Source organism: Malus domestica, chromosome 06 (genome assembly GCF_042453785.1).
Source record: "Malus domestica chromosome 06, GDT2T_hap1".
NCBI lineage: Eukaryota > Viridiplantae > Streptophyta > Magnoliopsida > Rosales > Rosaceae > Malus > Malus domestica.
In genome coordinates, this window is record NC_091666.1 from 27,682,347 (window position 1) to 27,698,295 (window position 15,949).

A 15,949-nucleotide genomic window follows, 5' to 3' on the forward strand; every position below is an offset into this window, starting at 1 on the left:
ACGGATTTAACCCTAAGGATCGAACCCGCTATGATATTAAGTTGAATATCAGAGTGCGCAACGAACGAAATTAACAAAATAATAAGAATATTATTAAACTAACTGAGAATACCGAAACGGCTACAAAACCCTAAGAGGCTACATTGTGAATGACTTGATATTCTATGAGCTACAAAGCACCATATATATAGAGAACTAACATAACTCTAATAAGCAAGAAAACGAAACCCTAATACTAATGGGCTAAGCCCAAATTCAAACAATAAAATAAATAACTATTTTCCAACAGTTTCAAACACTCTTCATTCCTCCTACTGTTTACCCTTCTTCATCCCTCGTTTCACTGACGTATAGGGGAATGTACTTCCCCTCTACGCTGCACAGAAAAAACTAAAAAACTAAATCCAAAACAGTTATCAAACTCGCCCATTGTGTTCTGATTTTGGAGTGTAACAAAGTTTGCTATTGTTTTCAGTAACCGCAGCCCTAGCGGAATTACCCTCTATGGACGGACGAGTGGTCGGGGGCTCGTTAGCACTATCTGCTTCTTTGAGGTGACACTAGCTCTTTTCGTGATTGGGAAGACGATAACGTTCACGACTCGATGATTTATGTTCGGGGTTCTGATGATTTCTGCTGTGCTTTTGAGGCAGTTGCAGCTCACCTGTTAGACTTCTGCTGCATTCTGTTTCGTCAAGCACAACATTTACAACAACCAGTGAAATATACGGAAAAAGTCATTCATGTTCGGCTAGAAATATCGAAACTGCCAGATGTAAGGAAGACGGTTGCAAAGGGAAATCGAAGAAAAAAGAAATCTACTGCTGCTTTCGTATTAAGTAAACTGCATTACAAATGAATACTTATACACTGCCGCGATTCGCACGATGAATTACAGAATTTTGACATGATTACCTTTCAAAAATCTTACTGTAATGCTGAGAAGAGAATATATCCATCACGGCGACTCTTTGCATGGGCAAAAGTTACATATGCATCCTGCATAAAAGGAGTTCAGAGAAAAAGATGGCGTGAAAGTACCAAACCGGATCTTCGTTATTCTAAAGACTAACAAACGAAAAGAAAAACACGAATATCATAAGCAACATTACGCAACTTTCCCTCTGATGCTCGGTATAAAGCTTTGATTTCATATTATCCTGTCTTTACAAAAAAATGGTTCCCACCGTGGCTGATAAAGCTGCTGCTAGTGAAAGCACAGGATATGAGGAGGGCCTGGCATGTAAATTTCAGACAACTAATTTACACAACATTGAGCTCATAGGGCATATATACATGACATGAATTCACATCATTCGACATTGTGACGATGCCAATTCAATCAGCATACCTTTTAACTAGGCACGATTTCAGAAAATTAAGGCACATGGGAAGCACGGTAAACATCTTTACTTCATACATCTTTATTTTCTTCATTTTTTTAAAATCATTCAACATCTTCCATTACACTTTTGAGTCCCCAGCATTCTCTATACTTCAGAAAAATCAGAGCTAAATTTTTTAAAATTTCAACTATTTCCACTGGGGACACGATGTCATATCCAACCAGCATACAGGGAACATTTCTCGATCCAAATAGTTGCAAGTTGAGTAGATATGCTAGCAATTGATATTTTATAAATACTCATTACCAAACTCTACAGCATCACAATTTTCTACTGATTCGGCATAGGATTGATGTAAACTACAAACCGTAGATATCCTATGCACACTACACATGGCGAAAAAATATAACAGCTGCACCTAGATTCACAAATCGATAAGGAAAAATGAAAACCCTTACCAGTTGAGTGATCTAGCTGCAGGCAAGCAAATTCTCCATTGCCATAGCAAGCTAATTCCTAACAGAATAATGCACATGGGCAGCTACATCTCAAAAATTAATCAAATGAAGTAATAGGCAGATGAAGGAGAAGACAAAAAGGAATTACAACAAGACAGAGAAAAACAAAATATAAGTTTAAACCACATTGCAGCTCCTGGCTCTACGAGATAAAACCTCAACCAAAAAGCATCCACAGAACGCAGAAGCAATCGAACCCGATGAGGAACTGAACGTACTGCACGTATCAAAATAACTCAAGCACCTAACAAAACAACACTACTTAGACAACGAGAAATAGCAGCGGAAGAGACTGGCAACACTCTCAACTTATAGTGCACACAATATATCTTGTTTATTTTATGTGTATTAGAAGTGGTCTAGACAGAACTTGCATTTGGGTAATAAAATTAAGGGTCACTTTGGATGCGGTCCTTAGCTATCAATATTCTTTGATTGAAACCTTGTTAGTATTTAGTTTTTTATTGAGGTCCCTGACATTAATGTAATAATGTAAGTTACTATATTTTTAAAATTAAAAATTAAAAATTGAAATTTGTAATTGTTTATATTAATGAGATTTTAAATAAAACCCATAATTTATGGGATTAAAAATAATAAAATATAAATTATACTCTCTATTATATTGTGTGTGTGTACATATATGTATGGGTACATTAACCAAAATTAACAAAAAAAGTTATTGTACCAAAACATGGATACATTCTCAAATCAAAGAAAAAGAATGTACCCATATAAGTTTAAACATGGATTAAAAAATTTGAAAGGATTTTATATTAAAAAAAGGGTACATTTTACATATAACAAATTTTTGATATATTTGAGAATGAGTACATTTAAGATTAAAAAAATTTAAAAATTATATGAATGGGTACTTTTAATATTAAAAAATTGAGAATCTTTTTATATATATAAAAAAACTAATAGGTACAAACTTAATTTAATTTAATTTTTTTATTATTTTGGAAAAGTTTGAATTGAAAATTAATTAGAAGTTTAATAGAGGTGTGAGTATTAAACCCTAAATTAATTACTAATTTTTATATTAAAAAACTATATAATAAACATGTAAATTCATTATCACATTAATGCTAGGGACTTGAATCAAAATTTGAGAACTAATAAGGTCTTAGTCAGTAAGAACTAGGGACCGGATACTAATTTTTCCTAAAATTAAACCAATATAATGCCTCGTTTACTATGAACTTGACAAAAAAGGAAACATTTCCAACAAATTATCAATCGAGGATTGGCCGCGTGAAGTATGAACACTGGCCTAACATAGCATAACCATAAGCTAAGCATTAGAGGGAGCATCATGATTTAGGAAAACATGGAAGACCGAACAGACCTCAATACATGAACCAACAATGCATGATCTGGATACACCTCAAAAGACCTTGTGTGTGGTAAAATAACTTACGATTGCGGAACTTCCAGTCTCCAAGTGTGAAAGCGAATAATGCACCCTCCCATTCTTTTAAAGCCCAGAATCACTTGCAAACAAAGTTTTAAGCGTGAATAAAGTGAAAGCAAAAGGTTCTAACGTACAAATAATGAAGACGACATTGATAAAAATAATATCAATCCAATGTGAACATATATACACCGGTTCAAGAACGTGGAAAAAAAAAAACAAAAAGTTCTCTTTTCTTCTCAACATTTTGCCATACCTTCATATAGGATGACTGTGCACCACTATTAAGCTGCTCTTAACAGGATAAACCATTAGTGCCGACTGACACACCTTGCAACTCCTTTGCTCCAGCTATCCTAAAGGACCCTACAGTAGAGGTCCTTGTTGTACTTTTTAGCTGCCATCAGGTTAGCAAAATATAAAGAAATGCAAAAAGAACAGGCTAAGATTATTGCTGTAAAATTTTCTCACGCCGCCTGCTGTTAAGGTGCCGGTCGTGAACATGTCGATCAGGAGTAATTGGCTTGAAATCCCTTCTTGGTTCAGGGGACTCATGAAACCAGGTATGGTTGAGGGCATCCTTCGCTGTTATTCGCTCCGCAGGGTTATAACATAAGAGCCTCTTCAACAAATCAAACCCAGATTCAGAGAGCACTGGGCATGATCCAGTGAAAGATGCGGCAGGAAATTTCTTGCGCAGAAGATTGTACCTGAAAGAGTTTCAGAAACTATTAGAAAGATATTAAACGGTGAAAACAAGTAACCACAAAAATCAGCAGGAAGGAATGAACTTGCATTCGCTAAAATTAAAATGGAAAAAAGAAACTTACGGTTGCTTAACAAAATTAGCTTTGAAGCCTGGCAATTTGGACAAACCACTTTTCTCATCTGGTGTACCAAGAGTTTTGAAGATCTTGTCCAGCTGCTCAATTTCATCTTTCCCGCTAAAGAGAGGTGCCTTCGCCAACAATTCAGCCATTATGCAACCTACTGACCACATATCAATTGCTGTAGAGTACTGTTTTGCACCTAATAGAATTTCAGGTGCCCGGTACCACAAAGTGACAACTAAAGAAGTATATGGCTTTAGTGGACTCCCATATTGTCGTGACAACCCAAAGTCGCATATTTTCAACTCACCCTCGTTATTCAATAGAATATTTGATGTTTTCAGATCTCTGTGAAGGATCCAATTGTCATGAAGATACTCTACACCCTCCAAACGTTGTTTCATCAAGTACTTAACTTCGCCAATACTAAATGGCTGCTTCATTGACTCCATTAGCCCCTTCAAGTCATGGTCCATATGCTCCATAACCATATAAACACCATCAAAGTCATCCATAACAACTTCCTTAACACCAACAACAGAAGGGTGATTAAAGGACAGGAGAATGTTTATTTCTCTCAATGCCGACATAGGGAAACCATCACATCCCTTATCCACATCCATCTTCATCTTCTTCAATGCGACAATTTCTCCGGTCTTTTTATCTCTGGCTCTAAAGACAACACCATAAGTGCCTTCACTTATATGGTTGACCCTTTCATACTCAAACACACTTCTGCAACCTTGAAGCATGTTTATACATTTTTGTGTCGGCACTTCTGGCTCTTCAATCTGAGAAAGATCAGAATCATCCTCAGAATCAGAGTAGAACTGGCTATCGTCAGCATTCCCACCATAATTATCAGCATCCATATGCGCATCATCACATAACTCGTCTCCATAAAGTGTATCTCCACTGCCAGGCTTTTCAAAGCTGCCTTCTATGTCAGAGCCAGAAGTTCTAGCCCGACTCAACCTAGAGCTTTCTATCCGAATCTCCCCACTTTCAGGCGAACTGTCATCAGAGATATCCCTTGGGGAATCACTACCGGATGACCATTTTGACAATGAGATGTCACGTTGATAGAAAAATTCTTTGTCTTCCTTGTTTCTAAAATTTAAGTCACTGTTTCTGGATTTTTGTTCTTTTCTTTTTAGATATAGTGTTTGTTTGTGCACAGACAAAACAAACATTGTATCTTTTTTTTTTTTTTTTTGGTTTCCATAAACAATGTTATGTTTTGGGTTATCCAGAAACAGTTTTATGTTATGGTTCTTTTTTTTTTCTAGACACTTTTTCGCCGGTTTCTGCCATTAAACTTCTTTGAACTTATTTTGGCGGCTTTGTTTCAATAAATGCTTCATTTTTCAACTTTGATTTGGTTGTTTTTGAAATGGGGGAATTTAATTTGATATGAAGACAAGGAGTTATTATGGCGGTTTCGTGCTAAGTTGAAGTTGGTGAAGAGTCAATACAATATCAAATCATTTAGGGATATTTATAGAAGTGTAGATTTGTAGTGGGTGGGGCTTGTAAGTTTGACCCGTAGACAATAGTTTTGGATGATTTTGTATTAAACTTTGAGTCATTTTGGTTAAATAACATTTTAAAATGATTTTTTGTTAAATATTTATTGACCCAGACCCTTTTCATTAAGGACTTGGATTCTCTGCCCTCCCAATTTGGTGCCCTCTCCGTGCCCTCCTGTTTGTGTGGTCACGGTTAAGCCACGTCAATATTTTATATTATTATTTTTTTTTGTCTTATTATTTTTATAAAAAACAATATAAAATGTTAGCATGGATTAACCGTGACCACACAAAACAGGAGGGCACACGGGGAGGACACCAAAATGGGAGGGCAGAGAATCCAAGTTCTTTCATTAAAACTCTCTAAATTTAATCACCCTAACATTTCTCTTATATTTATATGGCAACCCAAGAGAGTCAACATCTGGATTTAATTTCGCATAAAATCCGCGTTTGCTCCTCATTCCTTATCTGAATTATTTACCTCCCAAACTCAACCTTTTTACAACCACAAAAGCACCCAACTAGGAAAAAGCCAAATCAAATACGTCAGTTCCCTTTCGTCTCCTGTCTCTTCGTTTTCGTCTTACAACTTATAAGCACTTTCAACATTCAAGTACCACGTCCAACTGAACCTTCAACCATGGCGGACGAATCCACACCAAATCCCAAGAGCGGCTACTGCCTACAAACCAAGACATTCCACACTCTCCGGCCTCCGGTCCCACTCCCGCCACTCTCCCAACCCCTCTCCCTCACCCAGTTCACCCTCTCCCTCCTCCAATCCTCTACCGCCGCGCCCACCACCTCCGTCCTCATCGACGCCGCCTCCGACCGCCATGTCTCCTACCAAACTTTCCTCGGCCAAATCCACTCCCTCACTCTCTCCCTCCAATCCCTCGCCCCCTCTCTCTCCAAAGGTCACATGGCCTTCATTCTCTCCCCTCCTTCCCTCCACGTCCCCGTCCTCTATTTCTCTCTCCTCGCCTTAGGCGTCGTCGTTTCGCCCGCTAATCCAGTCGGGTCAGAGTCCGAGATCGCCCATCAGGTCCGGCTAACCCGACCAGCCATCGCCTTCGCCACGTCAACAACCGCTCAGAAGCTCCCCAAGGGTGATGACAAAATCCGCAACGTTATCCTCCTCGACTCGCCCGAATTCCTCTCCATGCTCGACCGGGTCGGTTCATCCGAAACACGACCCGACCTCCGGTTTGCAGTCAACCAGACCGACCCGGCTACGATTCTCTTCTCCTCGGGCACCACCGGCCGAGTCAAAGGCGTTCTCTTATCACACCGCAACTTCATCGCCGTCATAGCTGGGCTCCATGCCCTGCACGAACACGATCCGGACCTACCCAAAAGCCAAGCGGTGTCGCTGTTCACGCTACCTCTGTTCCACGTGTTCGGGTTCTTCATGGTGGTTCGGGCGGTGGCAATGGGCGAGACCTTGGTTCTGATGGAGAGGTTCGATTTCGAATCAATGCTGAGGGCCGCGGAGAGGCACAAAATCTCGTACATGCCGGTATCGCCGCCGCTGGTCGTTGCAATGGCGAAGTCGGAGCTGGTTAAGAAATACGATCTCAGCTCGCTTCGGCTTCTCGGCTGTGGCGGTGCGCCGCTGGGAAAGGACGTTGTTGACAGATTCCGTGAGAGATTTCCCACTGTTGAAATTGTACAGGTCAGAGAATTAACGTTGTCGCATTACCTTCCTAATTTTAATTCTTGACCGTTGATTGATAGTTATGTAAACGGCACAAAATCTTGGCCGTTGGTATTTGTTCATCTTTTAACTTCCCGCGTTTTTCGAAAAATTATTTAATTTGTGCTCTAATTTTCTTTCCTAGCAAGAAAACTTGTACGTGAAATAAAATACACGTTTAATTGAAAAATGCATCTACAGTACATAATTCACATTCGAATCTTGCACTCAGGTTCGAATCTTTTTTGTTAAACTAGAGTAGTTTAGAATATTATCGGGTAAACGAAAAAGAGTTAGTAGGCACACATTTCTGTCGTCTGTCACATGTCTGAATATTGTGGCTGTTCAGGGATATGGTTTGACGGAGACCGGAGGAGGGGCAACGAGGATGATAAACTCCGAAGAGACTAAGTCGCATGCTTCTGTGGGCCGCCTATCGGAAAATATGGAAGCCAAGATTGTCGACCCTGAAACAGGAGAGGCATTGCCTCCCGGCAAGAGGGGTGAGCTATGGCTGCGAGGTCCATCGGTCATGAAAGGTAATGAACACTTGCCATGTCTCAGATATTCCACATTGCAAACGTAAAACGTGTTAAGATGATTCTAAGTTTTTCGGCACCCTGTTCTTACAGTTTGATTTTGCAGTGATGACAATGTAGTTCCATGTCCAAATGACCTTTTCGAAACCGTTATAACATGTGCAGGTTATGTAGGAGATGACAAGGCAACTGCCGAGACCATGGACAAAGACGGGTGGTTGAAGACCGGTGATCTTTGTTATTTCGATGACGAGGGGTTCCTCTACATTGTCGACAGGTTGAAGGAGTTGATAAAGTACAAGGCATATCAGGTGACGACTGAAACTGAGACCCTTTGAAAGTTCACTCATAACAAAGATCACCGTAAAAGTCATTTGAACAATCCCTTTAAGTAATGTGTTATTTTCGGTGTCTCTAATTCTGGAACAAATTGCAGGTACCTCCAGCTGAGTTGGAACATATACTTCTATCCCATCCTGACATTGCCGATGCTGCTGTGATTCCGTATGTATCTCTTGTGCTACATTCTTAGAAGTTTAGATTTATTTGTAGACAAGAAATTGGTGCATTTAAAGGAAAAAAAAAGGTATAGAGAAAATTTTCCGTTTAAACGGATATTTTGCTAGCCGATGGCAAGTGCCTTCGCCCATGAGCGGTAGGTCTCGGGTTCGAGACTTGGGAGCAGCCTCTCCATAAATGGGGGTAAGGCTAGCCGACATTCACCTCTCCCAAACCCTGCATAAAGCGGGAGCCTTGTGCACTGGATACGACCTTTAAACGGATATTTTGCTGATAAGATGGCCTTTACGAAATCTTGTTTTATGCCGTCCCACCCTCATCCCAGAAGGCTAAAAGAAAACGAGTGGCATGTGTTCGCGCAGATAGTCGATAAGATCACAGTTTCTGGAATAATCTACGGGTTTTTCTTTTTGTGTATTTTTTTCCTCAAGGTTTACAAGTTCTTTGTTCTTCCCATTTGGGTTCGTAAAACAGGTATCCGGATGAAGATGCAGGGGAGATTCCCATGGCCTATGTGGTTAGAAAGCCCGGAAGCAACATCACCGAAGTTCTAGTTATGGATTTCGTTGCAAAACAAGTAAGCTCCTGAATGGAAAATCTGTAACTGAATGTGCATACAAGTTTTCTTCACAGCTTTCGAATTAAAATTGCTCATATACGTAGCTTTACATACATATTTTACGGAAAAAGAGAACAATTCTCATCACGAATATTAGGGTTCAACTGCAGATTTGAGGAGCAGCTTTGTATGTTATAGGCTTTCACATTGGTGTTGGCGCGTTCTTATTGCAGGTTTCACCGTACAAGAAGATACGGCGGGTAGCGTTTATCAACTCCATTCCAAAATCTGCAGCAGGGAAGATCTTGAGGAGGGAGCTAGTCAATCATGCTTTATCTAGTAGTTCATCTAAATTATGATTCGTTCGTCCAAAGCAAAGGAAGATCAAAGCCTTCTCAGCATCACATTCCATCCGGCGTTCATCATATCGGCTCATTCATGCTCATTAGCATGTATGCAATCTTTGAATTTTCCGGTGGTGAGGGTCGGATCATAGTTGGGTGCCCACTTTGTTTGGGTTTACTTGTGTATATGTACACCATTTTTCTGTGATATTTTGAAACCCTAAACCCTTCAAGACCCTTTTTTGTTTCTTCGTACCATTGTGTACTGTGCCATAGAAGTTTGCTCCCCATCTTATGGGCCCTATCTCTATTATTTATCGCTCTTAGAGAAGCAACTTGGACACTTCCAACCGTTTGTGTGCACTCACTTGAATTTAGAGACTTCCAACCGTTTGTGCACACTCACAATACTTGGGTTAGTAGACCGCGCACTTGTGAGTGTGACGTTTGATTCAACTAGCCCTAGCAAAATCCATGACATGTTCGTACACCACGTAACAATTGCAAACACATCTTACATTATCAATATTGGGCCTATATATACCAATTTACTTGTTCGCTAGTCTCCAACCACTTTAACCACGTAGCAATTTGCTTGTTGCAACTCCGGCAATACGTCGCAATCGAGAATCAATAACAGCTCCGGAAACTTGGGAATAACCAACAGTTCCGGGAACCTCGGGAGGTTTCTTCTCAGAAAGTGATCTTGAAGCAGTTGATTATGTTCTAATGCCTACAAATACACAATTGGCCTCATACATGTCCCTCTATCGGAAAAGACAGCCTTTTTGGTGTGTCCACTTGCAACTTCCTCATGCTCTGTACTTCCCCTCTACGCTGCGCAGAGAAAACTTAAAAACTAAATCCAAAACAGTTATCAAACTCGCCCATTGTGTTTTGATTTTGGAGTGTAACAAAGTTTGCTATTGTTTTCAGTGACCTACACGCAACCCTAGTGGAATTACCCTCTATGGACGGACGATTGGTCGGGGGCTCGTTAGCACTATCTGCTTCTTTGAGGTGACACTAGCTCTTTTCGTGATTGGGAAGACGATAACGTTCACGACTCGATGATTTATGTTCGGGGGCTCGTTAGACTTCTGCTGCATTCTGTTTCGTCAAGCACAACATTTACAACACCCAGTGAAATATACGGAAAAAACCAGTCATGTTCGGCTAGAAATATCGAAACTGCCAGATGTAAGGAAGACGGTTGCAAAGGGAAATCGAAGAAAAAAAGAAATCTACCGCTGCTATCGTCTCACGTAATCTGCATTACAAATGATACTTATATACTGCCGCGATTCGCACGATGAATGACAGAATTTTGACATGATTACCTTTCAAAAATCTTACTGTAATGCGGAGAAGAGAATATATCCATCACGGTGACTCTTTGCATGGGTAAAAGTTACATATGCATCCTGCATAAAAGGAGTTCAGAGAAAAAGAAGGCGTGAAAGTACCAAACCGGATCTTCGTTATTCTAAAGACTAACAAACAAAAAGAAAAACACGAATATCATAAGCAACATTACGCAACTTTTCCTCTGATGCTCGGTACAAAGCTTTGATATTATCCTGTCTTTACAAAAAAATGGTTCCCACCGTGGCTGATAAAGCTGCTGCTAGTGAAAGCACAGGATATGAGGAGGGCCTGGCATGTAAATTTCAGACAACTAATTTACACAACATTGAGCTCATAGGGCATATATACATGACATGAATTCACATCATTCGACATTGTGACGATGCCAATTCAATCAGCATACCTTTTAACTAGACACGATTTCAGAAAATTAAGGCACATGGAAAGCACGGTAAACATCTTACTTCATACATCTTTATTTTCTTCATTTTTTTTAAATCATTCAACATCTTCCATTACACTTTTGAGTCCCCAGCATTCTCTATACTTCAGAAAAATCATAGCTAAATTTTTTAAAATTTCAACTATTTCCACTGGGGACACGATGTCATATCCAACCAGCATACAGGGAACATTTCTCGATCCAAATAGTTGCAAGTTGAGTAGATATGCTAGCAATTGATATTTTATAAATACTCATTACTAAACTCTACAGCATCACAATTTTCTACTGATTCGGCATAAGATTGATGTAAACTACAAACCGTAGATATCCTATGCACACTACACATGGCAAAAAACTATAACAGCTGCACCTAGATTCACAAATCGATAAGGAAAAATGAAAACCCTTACCAGTTGAGTGATCTAGCTGCAGGCAAGCAATTTCTCCATTGCCATAGCAAGCTAATTCCTAACAGAATAATGCACATGGGAAGCTACATCTCAAAAATTAATCAAATGAAGTAATAGGCAGATGAAGGAGAAGACAAAAAGGAATTACAACAAGACAGAGAAAAACAAAATATAAGTTTAAACCACATTGCAGCTCCTGGCTCTACGAGATAAAACCTCAACCAAAAAGCATCCACAGAATGCAGAAGCAATCGAACCCGATGAGGAACTGAACGTACTGCACGTATCAAAATAACTCAAGCACCTAACAAAACAACACTACTTAGACAACGAGAAATAGCAGCGGAAGAGACTGGCAACACTGTCAACTTATAGTGCACACAATATATCTTGTTTATTTTATGTGTATTAGAAGTGGTCTAGACAGAACTTGCATTTGGGTAATAAAATTAAACCAATATAATGCCTCGTTTACTATGAACTTGAAGAAAAGGAAACATTTCCAACAAATTATCAATCGAGGATTGGCCGCGTGAAGTATGAACACACTGGCCTAACATAGCATAACCATAAGCTAAGCATTAGAGGGAGCATCATGATTTAGGAAAACATGGAAGACCGAACAGACCTCAATCCATGAACCAGCAATGCATATGACTGGATACACCTCAAAAGACCTTGTGTGTGGTAAAATAACTTACGATTGCGGAACTTCCAGTCTCCAAGTGTGAAAGCGAATAATGCACCCTCCCATTCTTTTAAAGCCCAGAATCACTTGCAAACAAAGTTTTAAGCGTGAATAAAGTGAAAGCAAAAGGTTCTAACGTACAAATAATGAAGACGACATTGATAAAAATAATATCATTCCAATGTGAACATATATACACAGGTTCAAGAATGTGGAAAAAAAAAAACAAAAAGTTCTCTTTTCTTCTCAACATTTTGCCACACCTTCATATAGGAAGACTGTGCACCACTATTAAGCTGCTCTTAACAGGATAAACCATTAGTGCCGACTGACACACCTTGCAACTCCTTTGCTCCAGCTATCCTAAAGGACCCTACAGTAGAGGTCTTTGTTGTACTTTCTAGCTGCCACCAGGTTAGCAAAATATAAAGAACTGCAAAAAGAACAGGCTAAGATTATTGCTGTAAAATTTTCTCACGCCGCCTGCTGTTAAGGTGCCGGTCGTGAACATGTCGATCAGGAGTAATTGGCTTGAAATCCCTTCTTGGTTCAGGGGACTCGTGAAACCAGGTATGGTTGAGGGCATCCTTCGCTGTTATTCGCTCCGCAGGGTTATAACATAAGAGCCTCTTCAGCAAATCAAACCCAGATTCAGAGAGCACTGGGCATGAACCAGTGAAAGATGCGGCAGGAAATTTCTTGCGCAGAAGATTGTACCTGAAAGAGTTTCAGAAACTATTAGAAAGATATTAAACGGTGAAAACAAGTAACCACAAAAATCAGCAGGAAGGAATGAACTTGCAATCGCTAAAATTAAAATGGAAAAAAGAAACTTACGGTTGCTTAACAAAATTAGCTTTGAAGCCCGGCAATTTGGACAAACCACTTTTCTCATCTGGTGTACCAAGAGTTTTGAAGATCTTGTCCAGCTGCTCAATTTCATCTTTCCCGCTAAAGAGAGGTGCCTTCGCCAACAATTCAGCCATTATGCAACCTACTGACCACATATCAATTGCTGTAGAGTACTGTTTTGCACCTAATAGAATTTCAGGTGCCCGGTACCACAAAGTGACAACTAAAGAAGTATATGGCTTTAGTGGACTCCCATATTGTCGTGACAACCCAAAGTCGCATATTTTCAACTCACCCTCGTTATTCAATAGAATATTTGATGTTTTCAGATCTCTGTGAAGGATCCAATTGTCATGAAGATACTCTACACCCTCCAAAAGTTGTTTCATCAAGTACTTAACTTCACCAATACTAAATGGCTGCTTCATTGACTCCATTAGCCCCTTCAAGTCATGGTCCATATGCTCCATAACCATATAAACACCATCAAAGTCATCCATAACAACTTCCTTAACACCAACAACAGAAGGGTGATTAAAGGACAAGAGAATGTTTATTTCTCTCAATGCCGACATAGGGAAACCATCACATCCCTTATCCACATCCATCTTCATCTTCTTCAATGCGACAATTTCTCCGGTCTTTTTATCTCTGGCTCTAAAGACAACACCATAAGTGCCTTCACTTATATGGTTGAGCCTTTCATACTCAAACACACTTCTGCAACCTTGAAGCATGTTTATACATTTTTGTGTAGGCACTTCTGGCTCTTCAATCTGAGAAAGATCAGAATCATCTTCAGAATCAGAGTAGAACTGGCTATCGTCAGCATTCCCACCATAATTATCAGCATCCATATGCGCACCATCACATAACTCGTCTCCATAAAGTGTATCTCCACTGCCAGGCTTTTCAAAGCTGTCTTCTTTGTCAGAGCCAGAAGTTGTAGCCCGACTCAACCTAGAGCTTTCTATCCGAATCTCCCCACTTTCAGGCGAGCTGTCATCAGAGATATCCCTTGGGGAATCACTATCGGATGACCATTTTGACAATGAGATGTCACGTTGATAGAAAAATTCTTTGTCTTCCTTGTTCTTTTGCACCTGCTCATCTTCCCCAACCTTCTGAGGATGTAGTGGTGCAGAGAGATCGGCTGGTGCCTCAAATTGAGAAACATCAGAAATTTCGGAAACCTCCACTTCCAGAGATTCCACCACTCTAGCCGGAGACTTGGAAAGAACTCCAACAGAAAAAACATCCTCAACCTTAGCAATAGCAGGTAATCTTGCTACATCTGGATGAGGGGAGGGCAGAGGAATAACAGGAACAACTCTATTCTTCGATGAGACTCTCACTTCCTTCTCTTCTTTGTCCCATATAATAGGAGAAAACTTCCTCTTCTTCTCAGGAGGTGATTGATAAGCATCTTCACTCCTTCGGGTTTTGCAATTCTTAACCACTAGTTCTGGGGCATTTGGAAGCCATCCAGATCCTTGTAAATCACACATTTTGGAAGAACGATGGAGTCCATTCTTATGTTTGACATCATCACTAAATTCAATCTTCTTCTCAGCAGGTAATTGAGCCGCATCTTCACTCCTTCGGGTTTTGCCATTCTTAACCAATGGCTCTGGGGCATTTGGAAGCCGTCCATATCCCCGTGAATCGCGCACATTGGAAGATTGATGGAATCCATTCCTATGTTTGAGTTCATCACTGCGACCATGACCTACATCACCACGAGAAACCCCATTCCTATAATACTCAAATTCCCTTTTCGAGTAATTATAAGAATCCCTCCTCCTCAAAACATCGGCTCGCCCTGTCGCCATATGATTAACAAGCACAGCTCTTCTTAATCAGTGGTCAAACTCAACAATTGAAATCAAAACACAATAACCCCTAGAAAATTTCAAATCCCTGAATTCCCAAAGAGTCAAAATCACTTTCAACTTTATCAAATTCAATTTTTATTCAAACCCTAACCAATCCTCAATCCCCCAAAAAAAAAATTCAGCCTTTTTTCCCTTCAGACCCCAATTCAATCAACACAGACAGACAGAGAATACAATTCACAAAAACTTCAATTACAAATGAACACAGACGCACAGATCAAAGAACATCAATCAGATGCCAAATCGGCGAATAACAGAAACCCTAGAACCTCGATTTTTGTGGGAACCCGCGAGAAATTCACAGGTATCGGAAGGCCTTACCGGCAAGTTGAATCGAGATCGATTAACAGGAAATCGATACGAGAGCGTCGGCGCCGATGAGAGGATCGCAAGAAATCGATCAGCCTCCAAAGGGTTCTTCTAGCTTATACGCGTTTTGATAATCTGGTCTTCGTCTCCGCGTGGAATCATATATATATAGAGTCCTGGTGCGGTTTGGAAGCGTGTGACACGTGTACTTTGGCACCTTTTTCTTGTGGGATTCCATATTTCGTTTGGGTTTTTTGTTTGTGGGCCTTCAAATTATTTAACAAGATTTATTCAATGGGCCTGCCATGGCACAAATTGTAGGTCTGTTGGGCCTATTATTAGGCAACATACCGATAACCTCTGCGGCCTCTTGGGCCCACTAGTACTCTGCCCAAACATGACGAGGACTCTATAGAGAGTTTTTTTTCTTTATTTTGAACTCATTATCTCTACTAATTAATAAAATCCTCTTTGTCAACCAAAAGAGGGTGAAAAGATAAATTAGTCTTCTATCACGCAACAAAAAGATGGGCAATAATGTAATTTCACATGTCTAAATTTTATTGAAGCCTTAGCTACAAGTGATGTTAAAATACCTTCAATATTAAAAAAAAAACAAAAACAAAAACCTCTCACTCCCCCCAAGTTCTCTTTCTCTCTTTCTCTCCCTCTCTCCTTCTCA

The 15,949-nt window shown here is 39.9% G+C and overlaps 3 protein-coding genes and 2 long non-coding RNA genes across 6 annotated transcripts; 1 reads left to right on the forward strand and 4 right to left on the reverse strand.

The window, feature by feature from the left end:
- Window positions 1-499: 499 nt before the first annotated feature.
- Window positions 500-2,034, reverse strand: LOC139187677 (uncharacterized). The gene is made up of 4 exons (XR_011582355.1): window positions 1,805-2,034; window positions 1,118-1,236; window positions 916-999; window positions 500-685 (listed from the first exon to the last, which is right to left on the reverse strand). It is a non-coding gene; the product is annotated as an uncharacterized lncRNA (long non-coding RNA).
- A 1,384-nt stretch (window positions 2,035-3,418) lies between these two features.
- On the reverse strand, window positions 3,419-5,304 carry LOC108173615 (cyclin-dependent kinase G-2-like). The gene is made up of 2 exons (XM_070823269.1): window positions 4,112-5,304; window positions 3,419-3,991 (listed from the first exon to the last, which is right to left on the reverse strand). The coding sequence occupies exons 1-2, from the start codon at window positions 5,302-5,304 to the stop codon at window positions 3,730-3,732; spliced, it is 1,455 nt and encodes a 484-aa protein (XP_070679370.1). The 3' UTR covers window positions 3,419-3,729.
- Window positions 5,305-6,139: 835 nt separating this feature from the next.
- Window positions 6,140-9,548, forward strand: LOC103420303 (4-coumarate--CoA ligase-like 9). Its single transcript, XM_029103834.2, has 6 exons — window positions 6,140-7,318; window positions 7,689-7,878; window positions 8,044-8,189; window positions 8,315-8,382; window positions 8,872-8,974; window positions 9,190-9,548. The coding sequence occupies exons 1-6, from the start codon at window positions 6,284-6,286 to the stop codon at window positions 9,313-9,315; spliced, it is 1,668 nt and encodes a 555-aa protein (XP_028959667.2). The 5' UTR covers window positions 6,140-6,283; the 3' UTR covers window positions 9,316-9,548.
- Window positions 9,549-10,001: 453 nt separating this feature from the next.
- LOC139197209 (uncharacterized) lies at window positions 10,002-10,386 on the reverse strand. The gene is made up of 2 exons (XR_011582354.1): window positions 10,245-10,386; window positions 10,002-10,137 (listed from the first exon to the last, which is right to left on the reverse strand). It is a non-coding gene; the product is annotated as an uncharacterized lncRNA (long non-coding RNA).
- Window positions 10,387-12,369: 1,983 nt separating this feature from the next.
- On the reverse strand, window positions 12,370-15,408 carry LOC103420302 (cyclin-dependent kinase G-2-like). 2 transcript variants are annotated; one of them, XM_070824052.1, is made up of 3 exons: window positions 15,280-15,408; window positions 13,049-14,885; window positions 12,370-12,928 (listed from the first exon to the last, which is right to left on the reverse strand). In XM_070824052.1, the coding sequence occupies exons 2-3, from the start codon at window positions 14,569-14,571 to the stop codon at window positions 12,667-12,669; spliced, it is 1,785 nt and encodes a 594-aa protein (XP_070680153.1). In that variant the 5' UTR covers window positions 14,572-14,885; window positions 15,280-15,408; the 3' UTR covers window positions 12,370-12,666. The 2 variants fall into 2 exon arrangements, with proteins under 2 accessions (XP_070680153.1, XP_070680152.1); XM_070824051.1 differs by having other exon boundaries at window positions 13,049-15,403.
- Between the last annotated feature and the right edge of the window lie 541 nt (window positions 15,409-15,949).